The 22,487-nt window shown below is 43.2% G+C and overlaps 1 protein-coding gene across 1 annotated transcript in view; it reads right to left on the reverse strand.

The window, feature by feature from the left end:
* Positions 1 to 22,487, reverse strand: part of prmt3 (protein arginine methyltransferase 3) — a 93,864-nt gene that overhangs the window by 1,479 nt on the left and 69,898 nt on the right. The window contains exons 14-15 of the mRNA XM_049561773.1: positions 16,439 to 16,489; positions 15,489 to 15,576 (exon numbers count right to left, since the gene is read on the reverse strand). Of these exons, the coding sequence (XP_049417730.1) occupies positions 15,489 to 15,576; positions 16,439 to 16,489 (139 nt within the window). The remainder of the gene's footprint in view (positions 1 to 15,488; positions 15,577 to 16,438; positions 16,490 to 22,487) is intronic.

Raw genomic sequence — 22,487 nt, forward strand, 5'->3', positions numbered from 1 at the left:
GGGGGGGGGGGGGGTTATCTCCTTGGAAACCATTAATTTTGGGATGGCACACCATGTATGTGAAGTTATACGTCTGCTCCTGTGCTTTATTTTCCCCCAACAGGCTGTTTGAGAACAACTGGCTGGATTTAGTTTCTGTTCACCTGCAAGAAAGTTCAAGGAAATAAAACTGTTTTTCATTTGATTTCCGTCTGATAACCCTCCTCGGTATATCATGACCATAACGTCTACGCTCCGCCATTAAATCAGACTCTTAAAAAAAAACATGAAAAGCCAGACAACATCGATCAGTGTGTTCGTAATAAAAAAACGAAATTAATAACTGCTCATAAAAAGAAATCTTCCTGACGCCCTGCAGCAGTACAGAGCTGCTGAGCTCAGGCCTCTGCAGTAGGAGCAGACACACACTGGTGCTTATAGAAATGATGTGTGTGAAGGCAATGTGGTTTAATGTATGTTAATAAGAAAGATTGTGTGTGTGTGTGTGTGTGTGTGTGTGTGTGTGTGTGTATGATGCAGACATGCAGAATACTCCAGATGGCAGTGAGAAGGAAGTGCATTTACAGTACGATGCATGAGCAACCGGGAGGCCGGGAGAAGACGCTGATGATTATGACGCATAATCACTCTGATTAACTTCACGTTTGACTGCTGGAGGTAAATGAATGTTTATCCACACGGCAAACAAGCACCCCCACCACCACCACCACCCTCCTCTCCGTGCTACGCACTCTTCATCGCTGGAGGTTAGAGGAGGACGAGGAGAGAAAATGCTGACTGTGGCACTTTCTCCATCGAAGCGTCGGCCATCACTGCTGTCACGTCTCACTCGTTACCATGCCAACTGTGCTGTCACTGAGTCTTTGCTGCTGGCGCCACTCTCTGGGTCTGTCAGTCCACTGCAGAGAGGACAGACGGACGCAGTGTTCATTCTGTGGGTGCTTCAGCAGAAACCAGAGTGTAACAAATGAACAAGACCTCAACTCTCCAATTGTAGAGGAACATAAATATATTTCAGATTTGGGTGCTAAATATATAAAGTTCTTTTGTAAGTGAAGTTGTAGAGCAAGAAATAATGAGGCAAAGTTTGGCATCTAAAGCCAACAAGCAACTAAACCAAAGGCACATGGGAATGTACAAATAACTAGAGGGGCATCCAGAGAGCGCAAACCTCCGGCCAATGCCCTATCTCCCAATGTTAACAAAAGTGAAAAATGATTTATGTATCCGCCCCGTGTTTGGGATCCTCTCCAAAATGTAGTGGTTTCTTTCTTGGTCCATGCTACACCTGTCCACCAAATTTAATGAAATCTGGACCAGAAGTTTTTCATAATCCCGGTGTTGAAAAATGGGCAGCACGGTGGTTAACATTGTTGCTGAACCCCGGGGGTGGGTGAGCCCTTCTCTGGAATTTGCATGTTCTCCCTGTGTCAGTGTGGGTCTTCTCCGGCTACTCTGACTCCTCCCACAGTCCAAAGACATGCAGGTTAACTGGTGACTCTAAATTGCCAATAAATGTGAATGTGAGCGTGAATGGTTGTGTCTCCATGTTAGTCCTGTGATAGTCTGGCAACCTGTCCAGGGTGAACCCTGCCTCTCACCCAGTGTCAGCTGGGATAGGCTCCAGCCCCCCAGCCATTCTTAACAGGATCAGCGGCCACGGAAATTGAATGAATGAATGTTGAAAAACCAACAAACAAATTAAACTTAAAAAATAACCTCCTTGGCAGAGGTAACAAACAGCATATAACTCCAATCTCCAGTCCAGACTCAGAGTATGTATACTACTCTCCAATCCCACCCTGCTCCTTAGGTAAAAAATTAAAAAATTGTAGAAAATATCAAGGAGGACGGGAATATCAGATTAACTCCTCGTTTCCACATGGCTCTATGTAGGCATGCAAGTCAACCAGAAGTCCAGCCATTCCTATGAGAACCTCCACAATCTTCCATGTGTTTGTGAAATGTTGAACTTTTGCAGCAGATTTCTGACAGACTATATGCACTGTGCCCCCCACTCCATCACCAACTTAATGAACTGGGTCAGTGACTGACACTACGATCGCAAGACGACCCAACTGTAACAGAAAAGGTCACTAACACACATGCCTGGTTTGTGTTTTCTGTTTGGATAAACACTGGTGATCTCTATATGAAGGCTGTTGTGTGGTCTGTGTGCATCTGAGTTATAGGACCACAAATTCTCATTTTCACAATCTGAACCTGAAAAAACAAAATCCACTAGAATCAGCCAGTGGACTCAGGTCCTCTTTGATCAACCCTTTCAGGTGTTGCTCAACCTTATGCAGATCTCCCAAATGTCTAGGTTCTATGCACATGAAGTTGGCTGCATGCACTGTGAGGCATCATGTTCAGTGTGAGTCATGTATACAGCATATTTTGTTTGTATATTTAAAATCAGGCCTTTGCCTGAATGTGGAATTTTCCGATTAAGACATGTCAGATATGTTGGTATTATTCAGGTTTTAGGAGTGTCTTCGGACATGTACACGGTACATTAAGAAGATGCGTCTCAGTTGGGGTTTTTACTGCAGTTTGCAACACACGGCCTCTTGCCTGTTTATATCAGCTCTGTGCGTTGTCATGGATATGTTGTATACAAATAAACTAGTCAACAGTTTTAAACGCTGGGCTAGAGATGCTCGAGCAAAAGAAAAGCCTACATTTCTGGTCAGAAGAAGAAACACTCCAACTATTAAACATTAGTACAGTGATCTTAACTGTACATCCAAGATAAAACTCTCTGGGATTGTGACAATGGCAAGTAAAATAGTTGGCAAGCCATAAAAGCCCTTGACCCAGCTCTTTACAGAAAGGACAAGGAAGAAAGTAGGGAGTATCTTGGGAGATACCTCCCATCCTCTCTTCAGCCAGTTTGAGGTCTTGAGCTCTGGGAGGCGCTGTAGAGTCCCTCTGGCATCAAAAAAATGTATTCAAGAACTCCTTCATCCCAAGTGTCATCAGAGTTCTTAACTCAACGAAGTGACTGATGAGTTTTAAACCACAGACAGACTGTGAGTTAGAGCTTAGATCGGGCCCAAAAACTTCAGCCTGACCCGGCCCGAGCACGTTATGTCCGGGACCGTCCCGTCCCGTCCCGTCCCGTCCAATTAACTGTAATTATGGGCCCGAGCTCGATTTAAACCTGACATTTTTCAATAAGTTGGCTGTTACAATTAACGCTAAGGACACACCGAGCGCGTTAGTGCCGCGGAAGTCCTGTGAGTACACTCGCAGGCGCTTGACTGTCCACACTAGTCTGAGTGGGCGGAAGTTCGCTGCAGAGATCAGCCTCTCATTGGGTGGAACGAGCCACCCGCTGAAGTCCCGCCCTACCACCTCCGGTTGTGTAGCAGACTCTCTCTCTCTCTCTCTCTCTCTCACACACATATCTGACCTATTCTATTAACAGGTTTTGGGATTTACATAAACTCTGACCTTTTCAAGAAGGTGGCTGAATGAATGAAAGAGGGAGGCTGTGTTCACGCAGTTGATCAAGTCCTCCACTGGTGGTAAACTTTGAAAAAAACCCTAGTTTGATGCAAAGAAGCAAAATGGCACCAACAGCTCCAGCCCTGTCACTTCTCCATCCTGTGACATGATAAAAGACATGCTAGGCACATTAACCTGTGTGTGCACGGCTGCATGTAAATGGAGATATTGGTAGTTATTTGTTTTTATTAGCCATGTAAACAGCTGAGTAGGAATATTGTCTTTTATGAAATTTACCCAGTGTCTATAAAGACCCCCCCCCCCCCCCCCCCAAGAAAAAACCCAAACTATCTTTGCTTTCATTTATTTTATAGCATATGACATGAGGAGCCTCAATTTCACACCAGCTATAATTTGGTAACAGCAGCGGAGCCTGGTGCTCATGGGAGGCAGCGGATGACTGCAGTTAAACTCAAGTTGGCATTAGACCGATAAAGGTTAAAGAAATAATTGCTTGACCTTTGGTGACCTTTTGTTAAAACACAACTGAAAGAAAAAAAGAGGTTTGGGACCAAAGATGTTTGCCCTCAAAACTTTGCAGAAAACTGTGCATCCAGCCCCTCATGTTTCACACTGAAGTATTGAGACATACCAACAGAACCACCAGCCGAATGTCTGCTGCTGAGTGGCAGTGTGACTACAGCAGCTCTGCTGTAATCAGTCAGACCAAACTCCCCGTGGAAGAGGCTTCAGTAAACTGGCCACTCAGATGCTGGGAGAAAGAGTTAACCATGTGTGGAAATGAGTCGGGGAATGGAGCCGGGCTTTCACCACGATGTCGTACATCAACATGCCAGTGTCATTAAGCACAACGAGGCCCACAGAAACAGCCCAACGCAGCTTTTCTCCATGAAATTACACTGGAAATACACGGCTCGCATTAGTGATTCATTTAAACTGTTGTCATTTACATTTTAACCATTTAGCTCACGCTCTTACCTCATCTGAAGCTCCATACAGTGATGGAAAGAGTCGACTGAGCTGAAGTGCTTCAACATTAAAGGTGCAGTGAGCAGGCTTCGGGGATATACTGGCAGAAATGATTTATAATGTAATAAGCATGTTCTTTATGGGGTGCAATCACCTGAAAATAAGAATCATTGTGCTTTCATCATCTTAGAATGAGCTGTTTATATCTACATAGGGAGCGGGTCCTTGTCTACGGAGATCGCCATGTGACACTGCCATATATGTGTTATACAGTAGCCCAAAACAGTAACCAAACACTCTAGAGAGGGCCATTTGTTTAACTGCGTCAGCCACCGTAGTTAGCAGCTCCTCCGTGATTGAAGGGCTGCTTTTTTATTTTAAACGTAAAACTGCTTTATTCAGTGTTTTTAGCGGTTTAAATCACTGGGTCCAATTGTTTTGGGAGGAAGAGACCTCCGCAGATATTTCGGCGTTCCTGAGCGCCTATTTTCAGGGTGTGATTGACTACGAGATAAAACTGGGTTCAACTTTTGGAACACAGCAGCGCGCGCTGCACGTCATGTGATGAAAACCAACAAATCACAGCCGACAGATATCTTTCCCTTCTTCCATAAATATCAGTCTTAAGTCTTAAAAATATGGAGAAGAAGTAAATCATTTTAGTGTGTGGATGTAAGAGCTTTACACCTGTCCCACGGACAATATTTTTGGCCGAATACACACAAAACAGCGCCTGGAGGAAGATCAGCTCTGCTCTCAGGATTTCTGGTAAGTAGACTATGATACGGTGCTGGCTATGGTCGCAAAGCAACCTCAGATGCATTCTTGGAACCCATCGGCTGTATTCGGCGTCTGACTTCCGGCAGACAGCGAATACAGCCTCTGGGGGCAGACCCCCGATTTTTTGGCATTCCGGTTTGATTTGGGCGGAGGAGGTGAATTTCCGTTTCCGACTTCCGTTTGTATATAAGTAAATATGCTGAACCATTGCGATGGATTCAGAGTTTGCAGGGACGCCAATTATGTTCCGCCTCATTAGTTCACCGCACGGACCGTTTAACCTGGCAACAACTGCAGCCGGCTCAGCGTGTAGTGTTGCACTGTATACCGGTATTAAAATAGTACCACGGTACTAGAGTATTCCAAACGGTACTATACTGCATTTGGAAAATACCGGTACTTTGAAATTGATTCAATTCATTAATTTAGTTAATTTATTTTACTCATTTATGCACACAAACGCCTTTCTTGTTCCTATTGGAGCACAGATTGCACAAGTGGTGTGTATGACAACACCTGTATCAACATTCGTAGCTGGTGCACGTGAAAAAAGACAAGAGAAAGTCTGCCTCGCAAAGGGGGACAACACGAGACAACACAAACTTGGTGGAACATTTGAGTTACCAAACCGTGACGTCCGTACTGAGGTACTTACCGAACCATGATTTTTTTGGTACCGTTACACCTCTACTATTTATTGTTCTAAAGGTTTGTATCCAAAAAGGACTTTTCCTTAGGAAAAGTACAGAAGAGTATCGAAAAGTATCGAAATTCATATTGGTATTGGTACCGAAACAAAGATTTTGGTATCGTGACAGCACTACAAGCGTGACTGGTCAATATCACGCAAACAACAAACAGCCTACAACCGGAAACCATGGCTCTTCAAAGATGCGGCATCTATTCAGTGTTTTTATTTGTTTTAATGACTTGGTCCGTTTGTTTTGGAGTGGAGGAGACCGCTGCAGATAATTCGGCTCCCAGTAAAAACCTCCTAAACAATGAACACTGAGGGAATTGTAACCAGGAAAAGTTTCATCTGGTCGCAATCTGCAGTCCTCTCTGCTAGATGCCACTAAATCCCCCTAAATCTTACACACTGCTCCTTTAAGACTCATTTTTAAAGTAAGCTTTTACAGATTTTTACGTACCTGGACTTTATGTCCCAGTGAAAGGGGAACTCATTCCATGTGAAGTAAATGTACTGTGGCTCATAAGTCCTATCTGTCATTGAAATACCAAGAGCATTGGGATGGGACACAGGGATGCACTGGCTTCCATTTCATTTCTCTGACACCGCAGTGAATGCTCACGGCTACATTTTAGCCACATATCTTTGACATCATCCTTCTTGCTCCTGTCTACCTTCATTTAATCTGCTTTTACTTCTCAGGCCTTTCCTGTTCAGTGCGGAGCCAAGAAGCAGAGCTGATGGGCGGATAATCTCAAGCACCAATGTCCAGACACAAAACCAGCCCGTGTGTTGAATTACAGCCCTGAAGAACCTGGAGCTTGGCTCTGCAGCTTCTGTACGACAGCTCAAGGACCTTCGGAGTTCAAATGAGGCGAAGGGGTGAGCGAATAAACTGAGCTTGGACAGGTGAGGGCGGGGGAAAGAGTGGTTTTAGAGGAGCTACAGCACGACTCGGGACAGAGGAGGTGACTCATACAAGAGGGTGGGAACAAAAACCACCTGACTGTCCAATGAAAGTCCTGACAAGAACAAACGCCCATGGGCGCAGGTAACCAGGCCACCGCCTCACCTCCAGGATCATGGGACTTTCTTGCAAAAAAAAAAAAGAAAAAAAGTGTGACCTCCTTTCTCTGGTTACATTAAGTAGGTAAAGCTGTGAAAAAGGACCCTCCTCTTCAATACTCGAGCTACACAAACACACCAGTGCATGACAAATGATTCGCTGTTTAATTTATTACGCTGCCAGCCGGGAGGATTTGCAGGGATGTTTTGTTCCAGCCTGCTGCGTGCCTTCTCTCTCTTCTGCCGGCACCTCCCACAGAAGCGCAGCCTCCGAGTTAATTACTGCTGCACTCGTACAAACACATCAAATAGGATTCGGTCTTCACCATGATAAATCACCTCAGACAGAGTCGGTATTAATACAAACCACTGGATGTTTATGCCCGGCCCTCACTACAGCCGATCAGAGCTGAAGGTGCTTCTCAGTCAACACCCAGGAGGAGAGCCCACTGTGAGTGTGAGTGTGAGTGTGTGTGTGTGTGTGTGTGTGTGTAAGAGAGAGTTTGTCATCTTCAAGGTGACTTTAGGAACTTTTCTCTTACAGCCAGAGGGGAGTTTAGTATAGAAGTATGCAAGTACTCTTGTGAATTTGAGTGTGTAAAGGAGCAGTGTGTGTGTGTGTGTGTGTGTGTGTGTTGTAAAGTACACCATAGGAGCCTAGCAGGCAGCCGGTGAATGCTGTTAAAAACTCAATTTCTGGTTTACGGCCCCTGGAGGAGGCTGGGGACCGTCAGGGTGCCGGGGTAGAGCGAACACATCAATAACCTGCCGCTCACTCCTTCGCTCACACACTTCCGCCTTAATTTTTGTCTTCCTTTAAACTTTTCCACCTCATGCTTGGCTTGGTTCACATATTGAGCACAGACAGTTGAGTCTCAGCTAGTTTGTAACTGGCTGGTTCTGTGCTAAGGCTGTGAACACGTGTGTGTGTGTGTGTGTCCTGGCTAATCCTGTGACATGTCCCGATGCTCCCAGGTAACCTGAAGAGCCCCAGCGCCCTCCTGGCTGTCACTTCAGACACATGGTTAAAAACAAGAAAGAAAGAGAGACAGACAGGGAGACTGTCAAAAAGGCCAGACACACCAAAATGACATCGACAAACTAGTCGCAAAGAAGGCCAACTGTTGCATCGCCTCACGTTGCCTGTGTCTCAAACAAAAACTACAGCCAACTGTTAACTAGCATGTACACTGCGCCTGCATGAGAGGAAATAACTCTTTATACCAGCAGGTGGCAGTGGTCTGTATTCATCATTCATAAAAGAACACTGGAGGACTGACGGGACGGATTCAAGACGCTAGTCAGCCAGTTAGCACATTAACAACATAACCTGACGTTGAAAGAACAAATGTACAATAACACAAACAATTACGAACAGTTTTTGCTCAAGAGCTAAATGGCTAAAAACATAATCTTCCCTAATATAACAAGCTGAACTGCCATTTAGGAGTTTCACTCAGCGACAGGCTCAACAGTCCCCGATGTTAATTCAAAATGCTGAATCAGCTAAAAAAAAAAAAAAAAAAAAAAAACGATAAAAGATGACAAAGGGCAGAGTGAGTGGTGCCAATGGCGAGGAGCACACTGTAAAAACTAGGGCAACACACACTCACCGCCAGCCCAACATTGGCTGCTGGCAGACTGCCAGCCTTGTGTGTCAGGGCCTTCACACTGCTCTAACAGCAAACTAGTGATACGTCCCTTCCCAGTGATGGGGTGTGAAATGTTTGTTCCAATTTGGATGGAGAAATATTCATTAATCAATCATCGATCCACACTTTACCAATGCGGGGCTGCTGAGGACGGAATCCTGTGACGGCACTAACGGGGTAAGAGTGAGCCCTTCGACGGGTAATCAGACTATCCCCATTCACACTTATATTCACACCTGCTGGCAGATTAGTGTTTCCAGTTAACCTAACCAGAATATCTCTAAAGTGTGGGAATAAACTGGAGCATCCAGAGGAAACCCATACAGACTCAGGGAACGACATTTAGGGTTTTGAATTTAAAGTGGTGCTACTGTTCATATGTTGTATCTATCTATTTCTGCTTTCTGGAGCTACAGGAGCAAAACAATTTTACTACACATTGTACTTTTGTACTTAGTGTCCACAATAGAAAGGGTTCATCCTCTTAATTCTTAATTAATATGCTCACTGAGGGCTAATTTATTATACCCCCTTTACATACAAAAATATATTTGTTCCCTTTACTGTTGTAACCATCACTGCCCTTTCACTTCCATGTCTCTTTTATGTTGGCAGAGATACATTCAATAAATGGCACTGGAGGGCAGAGTCAAAGGTTTTTAACAACAAACAAGACGTAGATGGAAAAGATCACGATAATCTGTCTTTCAATGGAGGCAACGTTGAAGATGGCAGTGCTCTGTGACTGCATTAAATACTGACATGAAATACTCACTACATTACTGATTTGTTCTGTTCCGCCATTTTTAAAATGTCTTTGTTGGGTCCTACGGTTGTGTCTCATTTGAAATACGCTACACTGCCCCCACAGTTCCCGCTTGTACTGCTCTGTTTGATCTTTATCTTTGAGCAAATACGGATGAAATGAACACAGTACAGAGTAGTTACAGAAGACTCCATCCGTGTCTTTACTGTATATGTATCCAGAGTTGAGCAAAAGTGAGCCTCAAATGTCAAGGCAATCAGCACACCAGATTTTAATATTTTGTCTGTTTAAATGGGAATCTTAGCCTGATGTTGGCACAGGAGAAAAGTTCAGTGGGGTCATAAAAGACAATTTTTTCCAGTCGTGATCGTGAATATTGAGCAAATGTAAGAGAAATCCAGTCTTTAGTTTTCTAGATATCTTGTCACTAATCAACTTCAGCCTGGTGATGGTTTAAGGGTTAAATCAGAATTTGATCTTAATGGTATTAGTTTATTTTGAGTTTAAAGGTTTTGTTTCATACTTCCACAAAATTCCCCCTTAAAAAGGGGAGAAATATACTTAAGAAGAGATAAATGGGGCAAATAAGGGCTTCGAGGTTTACATTTGACATGCATGTTTGTATGGACATATTGGTGACCAACTATGGGAAAAAACAAGACTACATGTCATAGTAAGGTATTGATCCACCACAAGTTGCTTCAATAGATTCACTGTTCCTTGTCTTTTATTCTCCAAGTCTCTGAAACTCTACTGAAGGATGAAAAGAGAAAATATTCTGTCATTCAGTGTTATGTTGATGTTGGGAGAGAGGGCAGTCCAACAGATTGGTCCACTATCACCTATAGGTGTCTAACTGTGTTTAGCTGCGTTGAGATTGAGGTCTGTGAAGGCCAAAGCATATGATTCACATCATTTTCATCAAACTGTTGAATGTCCCCTCGAGCCCCGTATGGAAGCATCTGCATTCATTATGTATCTCTGCTCCGACCAAGTGAAACAGGGAACAGAGCTCGACACTCTGCACCAGATAATCAAATGAAATCCGTCTGTTTCACTCTGCAGTTTCCCACTTCTGCACTGTGTTAGCATACTGTCGTCCTCAGCTCTCAGACTCAGCTGTGTTTATCTGACCCAGCGCAGCGAGAAGCCTGCGATAGCGTTCGAGCAACGTCAGAGGATTTGATGTTCTTATCGTCCTGGCTGGCGCCGGCAGGGGGGGGGGTGGGCAAGCTTGGCTAAGGGCCGCCGGACATCAAGCCTCTCCGTCCCTTTGCAGGTCATTTATTACAGTAGACTCCATCTTATATCTGCTCAGCAAGTGGACAGCCGGCCCCGAGGCTCATCCATCCCCACATCAGCAGACACATCTGTGATTCCCATTATGATATTGCGCACAGCGGGCATAAGTGTACGGCAGTAACATCTATAAAGACTGAATATGTCAGGAACACAGAAGAGTAATCAGTACATATTTATGCTATGATTTGCAACACCCATATTTAGTTAATCAACAATTTACTAATCTAAACCACTCAGGCTCAGAAAGGTCCTCCTGCTCTTAAAGACATGAAGTAGTGTGTTTATTTTTCCTGTCTCTCTTGAATAAGCAAAAGAACTTGGTAGTGAGTATGAGTACCAACATCATGGTTGAATAGAGGAAGAAAACATCCAGAAATCTCAAAGGTTTTTAACAGCGTGACGACTTTCTGTGATGAAAAGATGGATAAGATGCTGATGGGACTTTTTATTTTACCTCCTAGTTTTTGTATTTTCCACTTTAAATATCTCACAAATAAAACAAGAAAGGCTTCTAGTGCTATGGTGAGGTGTGAGAAAGTCTTCAAAACTGGAAACCGGAAAATTTTTAAATTGATATAAAGCTATCATGGGAGAATGTGGTGAGAGACTCTGTGCTCTGATGGCGAATGCAACACAAAAATTCGAGTTTGAAGGCTGGAATATTTTGTGTTGACGCACATCATGCACGCATGAAATTGCTGAATCGATGAATGAATTTCTGTTGGTATGTCCTCGGCGTCAAACGTCACAGGAGGATCTCAATGCTGATTGGCTATTGTGGCGCAAATTGGTCGCTGAAGTTCAGATTTTTTAACTCTCACGAATAAGCGTATGATGTGAAATTGCATCACTCGCTTCTCTCAGGCCGCTTCATTCACGTATTTCACTACCAAGGTAGCTACTAGTCTTCCTGGGGATCAAGCACAGTTGCTGCTACAGATTTCCTGGACACCACATCATAAAGTTTGCGGATGACACAGCATTAGTCGGCCTTTTAGAGGAGCAAGACGCAGAACATGGATCAGTCCTGAATGAGTTTATTGATTGGTGAAAAGCATCACATCTCTATCTGAACACATTCAAGACCAAAGAGCTGATCTTTGATTTAAGGCACAACCCCCTCCCCCCCACTGCCCCCAATCCCCTCCCATCACCCTCACTCAAGCAAAAATGACAGGAGAGGAGATCGAGGTGGTGATGGACTGTAAGTACCTGGAACATATTATAGATCACACTTTTCTGGAATCAATGTGCATGTGTACCTGTGGGAAGATCACAGGGGTGCAGCAGTCTGACCTGTAACCACCAACTGCTCAGGCTGTTAGCAAAGGTACACATGGTCTGCCTGAAAACATCTCGCCCATGTTCAGTGGAATTCCATACGTGAGCTTGGTTTCAAGACCGTCATGAGACAGTTTAGTTAAAGCAGCTGTGCGGATCTTTACGTTTTCGTTGATTATAGTGCCCCCTTTGGTCGAAGCAGTATGACACCCACAACCTGGTGTCGTAAAATCTTGATTGCAACCGGCAATTACCGCATGCATTTGTTTTGGAGAGCGAGAGGAAAATCATAAATGTTCTGGTGTAGCTCTGAATTTCTTATAAACTGAGGACAACTGCCTGCTGTATATTTGTGTTCATGGTCACAGTCACAGATAATTTTGTGGCGTTTGTTGTAACGTTACTAGACAAAAGCGGTTCACATCAGATAACTTCACATAACTTCCATGTCGTCATATATTGAAGTGAAACAACGTCTAACAGGTTGCGGTATATTCTCTAAATAAAAACAAAAATGACATACCTGTCGATTAGGAAAAGGGCCAACTTGGGATCAGTTTTAAAACCTTTCAAATCTCTCAGCTCTCTCCACTTGGTGAATGCCCGACCGAGGTTTACACGCGTTTGGGTTCGAGCCCTATCACTGTCCCGTTTAACCTTCTTCTGTTCTTTTTCTTTAGATGGTGCTCCTTCTTTATCCGCCATGACATTGAAAGTACAACCAAGTCCTTATACAGTACAGGCCAAAAGTTTGGACACACCTTCTCATTCAATGCGTTTTCTTTATTTTCATGACTATTTACATTGTAGATTCTCACTGAAGGCATCAAAACTATGAATGAACACATGTGGAGTTATGTACTTAACAAAAAAAGGTGAAATAACTGAAAACATGTTTTATATTCTAGTTTCTTCAAAATAGCCACCCTTTGCTCTGATTACTGCTTTGCACACTCTTGGCATTCTCTCCATGAGCTTCAAGAGGTAGTCACCTGAAATGGTTTTCCAACAGTCTTGAAGGAGTTCCCAGAGGTGTTTAGCACTTGTTGGCCCCTTTGCCTTCACTCTGCGGTCCAGCTCACCCCAAACCATCTGGATTGGGTTCAGGTCCGGTGACTGTGGAGGCCAGGTCATCTGCCGCAGCACTCCATCACTCTCCTTCTTGCTCAAATAGCCCTTACACAGCCTGGAGGTGTGTTTGGGGTCATTGTCCTGTTGAAAAATAAATGATCGTCCAACTAAACGCAAACCGGATGGGATGGCATGTCGCTGCAGGATGCTGTGGTAGCCATGCTGGTTCAGTGTGCCTTCAATTTTGAATAAATCCCCAACAGTGTCACCAGCAAAACACCCCCACACCATCACACCTCCTCCTCCATGCTTCACAGTGGGAACCAGGCATGTGGAATCCATCCGTTCACCTTTTCTGCGTCTCACAAAGACACGGCGGTTGGAACCAAAGATCTCAAATTTGGACTCATCAGACCAAAGCACAGATTTCCACTGGTCTAATGTCCATTCCTTGTGTTTCTTGGCCCAAACAAATCTCTTCTGCTTGTTGCCTCTCCTTAGCAGTGGTTTCCTAGCAGCTATTTGACCATGAAGGCCTGATTCGCGCAGTCTCCTCTTAACAGTTGTTCTAGAGATGGGTCTGCTGCTAGAACTCTGTGTGGCATTCATCTGGTCTCTGATCTGAGCTGCTGTTAACTTGCCATTTCTGAGGCTGGTGACTCGGATGAACTTATCCTCAGAAGCAGAGGGGACTCTTGGTCTTCCTTTCCTGGGACGGTCCTCATGTGTGCCAGTTTCGTTGTAGCGCTTGATGGTTTTTGCGACTCCACTTGGGGACACATTTAAAGTTTTTGCAATTTTACGGACTGACTGACCTTCATTTCTTAAAGTAATGATGGCCACTCGTTTTTCTTTAGTTAGCTGATTGGTTCTTGCCATAATATGAATTTTAACAGTTGTCCAATAGGGCTGTCGGCTGTGTATTAACCTGACTTCTGCACAACACAACTGATGGTCCCAACCCCATTGATAAAGCAAGAAATTCCACTAATTAACCCTGATAAGGCACACCTGTGAAGTGGAAACCATTTCAGGTGACTACCTCTTGAAGCTCATGGAGAGAATGCCAAGAGTGTGCAAAGCAGTAATCAGAGCAAAGGGTGGCTATTTTGAAGAAACTAGAATATAAAACATGTTTTCAGTTATTTCACCTTTTTTTTTAAGTACATAACTCCACATGTGTTCATTCATAGTTTTGATGCCTTCAGTGAGAATCTACAATGTAAATAGTCATGAAAATAAAGAAAACGCATTGAATGAGAAGGTGTGTCCAAACTTTTGGCCTGTACTGTAGATACATCTGGTAAAACTGTTACGTGTTCAGCAATGCCCGTTGCGTACCCCTTACTCGAAGAACACTCGCTGTAAACACGGCTCTTCTTCTTCTCTCAATTTATTGGCGGATCGCAAACAAACAGGTGCATACCACCACCTACTGTACAAGAGACTACTCCCTACTACATGTCATTTAGCCTGTTTCTTAAATCCTACTCGTAAACACAGCTCCTTCTTCTTCTGTGGTTTAATGGCTTCGGGCCACTGCGGACGTGCAGACTTACTTCCACCTCCGGGTGCCGTATTCTGGTTTGCTGACTTCCGCTGTGTCTGACCCAAGCCAGGCTACGCTAAATAGCCATATAGAGAAAGGCTTTTTTGTCGCTGTTGGGTTCAAATAGTTTAGTAATAGTAAAGTTTTTTATGTTTATTTTATTATGTGCCACACCACAAATTGCCCCTGTGAGGACATTTTGTCAGTCTAAGTTGAAGTGGATTCGTTGGGTCGTACCGTCCGGTTGGCACTGCCACTCCTGCCTGATTTTATAACTGCATTATAAAAACAGTACGGTAAACGTCACCAAAAGCAATACAAAATACTCTGTCATGTTTGAAGCTGCACTAAGTTATCCCATACATCCATACAGCGATGCCTGACAGCAAGCTGCACCAGTTAAAAACACTTTAATCTGCTCATACAGTGTTTCTATAAATATTTCACTGGTCAGTTACAGAGCGCTCCCTCTGTAGCGTGTCATGATTCAGAGGCCTGCAACCTGCTATCAGATGAAGTTTTACATGCTGTCTCTGATGGCTGAGTGTGATTTGTTTTGATCCCTTGCTGTCTCTGTGGGTGACAGATAACGGATGTCAACCAGCCTGACTACATCTCCACCACAGACAGATTACCTGCCGCACCTCGCTATGACGCACCGCCGAGGTTCACGAGGAAAATAAAATCATGAAGGAAAGTAAACACGTACAACACAAACCTGAATGAAACACAAAATGCAACTGAGGCACACATAAACTCTTTTTGTCCTTGGAATATTTACATAAGAGTTGACGATAACTACTATTATGTTACTGTATATTAAAACACAAAATTTTGGTGCTGCAGTGTTTCCTAACCATGGTGTGTGTGTGTGTGTGTGTTACTGACCTGCTTGGACAGCGATAGGCCGCTCCAGTAGAAAGATAGTCTGTTTCCAGTGCGTCTTTGTGACTTGAGGTCCCGTGGAGAACATCACCTGGTGTGATAATATGTGAAAAAGAGCAGAACCATCACAAACCCGTGTTCCTCAGAACGAGGAGCACCATGTCACATTTTGGCATTTTGCAACAACAAAATAGCCTTTGGATGCTTAATGACATGAAAAACATGACATGAAATCTGCTTAAAAATCTGTTTAGACCAATTTACTATTTAAAAAAAAAAGAAATTGGGGTATGTTTCTGTAAAACATCTATAAAGACCAGAATCATGAGTCTAATGTGAGTCTGTGGGAAACTATGCTATTCACATTTATGTCATTCAACTTGAGCCCATATGCAACAGTAACAGAAAGAGCAATGAAATTTAAAAGTAGAGAGTAATAAACCTGGAGGGATTCCAGCCATGTGTCACAATCTCAAGAAGCACAACTTACTGTAGCTCCTGAAGGAGTCTTGTTTAGATTAAAACAAAGCTGCACAAAAGCTTGGAATCAATCTTCTATTTCAGGGTTTCTGTTACAGTCTATCCACTCATACACTTATGTGTCTAAATAATTTATAGCTGTACTGTGCTGTATTTATGAAGCAAACATATTCCTGTGTTACATTGTTCCAGCCTTAGCTTCCAGTGAGATGCACATTTTCTGGATCATCCATAGCATGCAGCGTGAGTCTCAGGTAATATAGGAAGTGCAATCAAAAGGCATATCTGTGTTGCTCACAGAGCTTGGCATCGGCTGTTCCAACTGGCCGGCTCTGCAGGGTTAGTGCTTATATCAGCAGTCGGCTAGGACGCCCGTCGATTGCCAGCGTACGCCTCAGGGAGGGGGAACACGCTAAAGCGTGAACATAATTGAGTTTCCGTTAAATGGCTTGGCTGTTACCACTTCTGCTTACCTTGTTGCTGCAGCCTTTGTCAAAGAAAATGTCAAAGTAGCCGACAATTGCCTGCAATGAAATATGAGGGGCATGTTAGAATGTGACAGTACAATAAACCCCTGGATCTGTTTGACTACACTGCAACTCTGACATGCAGTGCAGAGAGAGAGGCAGGAGGCAGAACAAGTCTCAGGGTTTTAATGAGCAAAGTAAGGTAAATGAGCTGCAGTGTTCAGGATGAAGACAGTAAAATCAAACTGGGAATAAAATGTACTGTTTAAATATTTACAGTTATCTTTACAGTACTAACACACCATTAAAGAGACATGAGAATTCAGGCTGACACCTTGTGGTCAGCTGGTTAACATGCTCCGTCTGACCAAATTCTAATTGTGCTGGTGTAACTTCGAGATAGCCGTGTGTCCACCAAAGCATTGTTGTTGTGCAGCACTTGTATATGTAGACTTATTCCCACAGAGCTGTTCAGTTCAGTTTGCTACACATTAGAGTGGTTATTTTTGGGTTTCTATTGTCAAAAATTCTGGCTGATTATAATAGAACTGTTCCACTCTGCACCATTTTTTTCGTAACTCTCTGCTGAAGTACCTAGCACACTGATCCGTAACTAAAAAGTGGCGCTAGAAACACTGCAGACTGTTGATTGGGCAAGGCAGAATTTTTACTCTTGATCTACAAGGACTCAATGAACAAACCTGCTATTTTTAGATATCCCATCACACTAAAAACTCCTGCTTGTTCTTTTTTTGTTCTGAAAATGTCGGCGTGCAACCCTGTTCTGTGGATGATCAACAAGATGCAGACGTTCCTCTGCATCCTCAGTGAAAAGGAAGTACAACAAGGAAGGAGTAACTCTGCCTACATTTAAAAGTACTGTGTGCGGTGGAAAAGCTAAACAGATCTAGGGTTTAGGTACGTGTCCGTCAGGTTATGTACTAAATCTAAGGGTACTTTACTGAAAGTGTTTCGTAGACGCTGGCTTATGTGACAGTTGGTTTTTGTGGTGTTTGTCCCGCCCCTCCTCCAATGTGACTGGACAGCTGGGCAAAAAGAGACAGTGACAAGCACAGTGTTGTGTTGTACCCAAAGTTGACCATTTTTCAAGTGTCATTTTTCACTTGGAAAAATGGATAAATAATCACAACGGCCAGTATCAGATTTGGACACTGAAGTCTCCAAAAAAGACATAGTTCAAGGCTGGATTATAAAACATCTGAGAGGGATGCAATCACAACAGAACCTTCTTTGGAACGGTACGATGGTTAGCTTCTAGTCAAAAGAAAAAGAAAGTCTCTTGCATGCAGCATTCCAAAGATATTTCATTATTGCAATTACTTCCCATGAGCAAGCAACTCTCAGAAAGTACAGTTCATAAGCTTGCCCCCTGTAACTACTACTGATTGGATGGTTTAGTTAGGTCCTCAGATCAGCCCCACTAGGGTGGATCACGGCCCTGGCGGAGCCCTGAGAAGACAATCAAACTTGACTAGCTAGAGGAAGTAAAAGTCGTAACAAGGTTTCCGTTGGTGAAGCTGTGGAAGGATCATTTACTAATCTTTAGGTTTATTTCAACCTGTCTCCTATCATCCTAAATTTGTTTTGAGTGACTAGTGACATAAAAATAATAGTTAGCATGTTAGCCGTTAGCCTAGATACAGCCGGGGCGCATAGTCGTGTCAGACCTGTTAAAACGTAAGTGAATGGGCAACCTTCAAGTGCAAAGTTAGTCCACTAAACAAGCTTTTTCTCCACAAAGACCGCCTCATATCATTAGGATAAATGTCAGAGAACATATAGAAAACGACATGTAAACGTGTTGTCTTACCTTACCGGTGTGCTGCCATGTTTGTTTACCATCTAGCTCTGCTTTCCAAAGCGCAGCCGAAATATCGCGAGAACAAGCAGCAATCTCATACTGTGCCTGAAATCTCGCGAGAACAAGCAGCAACAGCTGGAAGGCAGAACCGGACAGTAGCCTGAAAAGTTCATTCATTTATTTTATGAAAGATTTATAGAATAATGGCTAACTTTTTTGCCAGACTTCGACTTTGTGGAGGAGGAATTTGATTTTGCAGAGTTTGATGGCCGCCCTTATTTATTTGAACCAGAATACACTGACGAAGAGCTTTGTGAAATTGAAGAATGGAGGAGGAGAGAGAGAGGCGCAACAGGTAGAGGACGAGAGAGGAGGACTGGCTGCTGCAAGGCTGCGTAGCTCTGGATATTGGTGGTGTACCTGTGAATGCTGTGCCCCAGTGCCCACAGAAGAGGAATGCCTCTGTTGCAAGGAATGGGACCGGTTGCAGCCTTATTTTCAAGGGCTGGATGTGACCGAGGACGAGACACCTCCACCTGGAGTAGTATCCAGCTGGGCTTTATCTAGAGCTCGCAAGATTTCAGGCAGGGTATGAGATCGATATTTCGGCCGCGCTTTGGAAAGCAGAGCTAGATGGTAAACAAACATGGCAGCACACCGGTAAGGTAAGACAACACGTTTACATGTCATTTTCTATATGTTCTCTGACATTTATCCTAACGATATGAGGCGGTCTTTGTGGAAAAAAAGCTTGTTTAGTGGACTAACTTTGCACTTGAAGGTTGCCAGTTCACTTACGTTTTAACAGGTCTGACACTACTATGCGCTCTGGCTGTACCTAGGCTAACAGCTAACATGCTAACTATTATTTTTATGTCACTAGTCACTTGAAAAAAATTTAGGACGATAAGAGACAGGTTGAAATAAACCAAAATTTCCCTTTAACTAACCTGTCTCACAGCGGTCTAAAACCCAGCTCACGTTCCTTATTAGTGGGTGAACAATCCAACATTTGGTGAATTCGGCTTAACATTATGTAACATTACATCATATATGACATTGTGACCCCTGAGTTAATTTTTATAGTGTCCAGTATGTCAGATTTTGTTCATCAGTCCTGTTCATGCTTCATGGTGAGACAGGCACGTGCAGCTTATCTTGAAAAGCTCAGCTTCAGCAAAACAGTACAGTTTTATTTAGGTAGCGTTACATTAGAAATCTGACTGACTTTTCAGTTACAGATCGGACAACTGCGTGTGACGTTCCACTTGCCCAAACACAGAGTGAGCTTGTCCTGGTAAGTGTTAACGCCAAGCTCTATGACAGGAAAAAATGCAATGGCGGACACACAATGCTTCCAGGCAGTGTACTCAGTGCATTGTGGGCGATTTAGATAATCTAGTGATACCATGCAGATTTATTTACATCATTTAATTGGTTGAACAGTAGGTAGAATTTTCAGAATTTTGTAGTAATTTTCTGAGGTTGACTACAGTCCTAGAATTCTGATTAGTTTGCTTGCCATGCCATTGTTGATTTTGCGTTTAGGCTGAGTCAACAACAGCTCCCATGTGCTCCCTCTCACCTCATCTGGGAGACTTGTCACAGGACAAAAGAAATAAATTATGAGGCAGCCAGCGACAACATCGAGCCAATTTTGCTGACAATAAAAAAAACCCCACCTTGGTACATAAAATTAGCAAAGGTGGCTATTTTGGTGACAGTGTTGCAGCAATGTGAAAACACTCAGCTCAGGAGGAATCGGTTCAGGGAAATAAACTACAGTGGTTTTGGTACAACTGAATATGAATGTGTTCATCTAAATAATACCCACTAGAAGAAATTAGACAACTTACAAACCTCTGCTCTCTGGGAATCCACTGTTACGTTGATAAGAGTTTGACAGATACACCAGCCATTCTGAAGCTTTATTAAATATATTTTAGGTCTTAGGTGTAACCAGAACTGAGAAGCTTATTTTCCTTCATATTAGGTTTCAATTCACTAAACGCCTGTGTGGAAATGTAGTCTCTCTTTTAAAATATGCCGTCTGCTGGTATGGATTTACAGAGCTATAAACACAACTGAGTGAAAACCAATTCACCCATTTAAAACAAACTGAGGGAAAGTCCAGGGCCAGCGTGCCTGTAGGTGACCGTTGTCAGATATGTGAGGTAAAAACCACCCCCCAGGCTTGTTTTCCTCCCATTTCTCCCCCCGCTGGAGGAAGAGAGGCACTCTATCAATCTCAGGAGCGCACTTGTAGTGGCAATGATGCAGAACTAATAGCTTTTAATCCTGACGCAGCTGACAACTTGGAGGCCAGCTCTGTGAGACAAAGAAGAGCCGAATCAATGCAAGAGAGGGAAAGGGGTAAACAGAGGGACAGAGGAGAGGAGAGGAGGGAAAAGAGAGGAAAACAGAAGACATGGAGAAAGATGAAAAGGAGAGAAGGTGCTGGAGAGGGAGAGCGGCTGTAACATAATGTAAAAGCTGGGAAAGAGGTTTCTTTTTTACAGTTTTTTTATTGATTTGTATCACTTGGAGGAGCAAAAGACAGCACCATCTGTTCAATGCTTCTGTAAAAGTCTCCCGAATTTTATTTAAAAAACGTATGCAAGGAAAACCAGCTGAAAGATCTTGCTTTTCATAGTGGATCTACACACATAAAGATACACACATGCAGACTTGATAATCACGATGCCGTCAGAAGCCGTGTTCAACACACTCCCCACACCGAGGCTTCAATCAACCTTTATCGACTCAGACAGGCAGGGGCGGCGCACTACCTCACAACTAAACCGCCAGAAAAGAACCCAAAGTGGATAAAAGAGCATGTCAACCCAATGCAATTATGGCTTTTAATGAACGCTACAGAGACGCTCGGTACTGAGGTAATTAGGAAATTAGCCGTAATTACTCGTCAGGCAGAGCGGATTCACCTCTCTCAGCCGGAGAGGCAGAGATCATCCTCATTGCGCCTCACTGATGACAACGCCTCGTAAGCGAGATTGATTGTCACTTCTGCGTTGTGCAACTTTCACACAGCAGCGAGACGGGCAATTAAAATTTAGGCCACAGAGTGAAACTTGCAAATACAAAACCGGAGAGAAGCTCAGCGCCTCACTGCTCCATTAAAATCACATTTGAAAGGGAAAAAAAGGAATGTAAGTGCCTCATGCATAAAGCACAAAAGATGTGAAATTGTTAAGATAAGCAATAAAGACCTTGATGACTCACAACTGATGTGAACTGTAGGCTTTTAATGCTCTCTGATTTAACTGGGCCGAGGAAAGAGAGTTTATCAAACTTCTTGGGGCCATTTGAAAGGACTTAATGATAATTTTTACAACAGCCAATAAAACGGTACCGGTAAAACGGTATATCCAGATGGGAACTGAGAAAATGTCATTCAACAGCAAAAGTAATTTAGCGATCTTCACTTGACAGAATAAAATTAAAACACCTAAAAAGGTACGTTCTGCTGTTTCTGACTCTCTGCTGGCTCCATCTCTCAAACACTGATGCATTAAAGCAGCATTAATTGATTTTTGGCCACTAGAGGGCAAAACAAAATATATCAAAACAAGTCGATACATACGTGACCCTCAACATATCACAGCTTATTAACCCTTTAAACATGGACCTCCTGCAAATGGTCACAGAAGATCATTGTTTGCATTATTTTGTTTAAAAACATCTAAAATAAGAACCTTAATAGCTACAGCATTCAGAAAAGGGGGAGTGCCAGGCCAACACAGTATTTCGCTGTAATTACATCAGAAACTTCCCTGTGATGGCTACAAGAGATGCTATTCCCATAGTCCTGTATATATATTGATCTACGATAAAAACCAGAACAGATAGAGCATTCATTCTTTTTGCAGGAGAGGCTTCAGTCTTTCCCGTAAGCACGTCATTGCCTTATGTTACCTTACCATAGGCGCAGTGCAAACACAGTATTTTGCCGGAATTATGCTGAAATTTCCCTGTAATGGCAGTGGAAAATCACTGTTTGCATAATCCTGTATACATCCATCTAAAATAAAAACTATTATAGCTAGAAAATTCATTCTTTTCATGAATGAATTTCCATTCTCATTCTGCTAAATATTTGACTTTCTTTACCAGCTATTTGCTAACTTATTAACTTTGTCTGTGTTTGGTGCTAAGCAGGTAGAAAATAGACACGTTTTCTTGAGGTTGGTGAGAGTACTGCAACTGCACAAAACA

Source organism: Epinephelus fuscoguttatus, linkage group LG2 (genome assembly GCF_011397635.1).
Source record: "Epinephelus fuscoguttatus linkage group LG2, E.fuscoguttatus.final_Chr_v1".
In the NCBI taxonomy this organism is placed as follows: Eukaryota; Metazoa; Chordata; class Actinopteri; order Perciformes; family Serranidae; genus Epinephelus; species Epinephelus fuscoguttatus.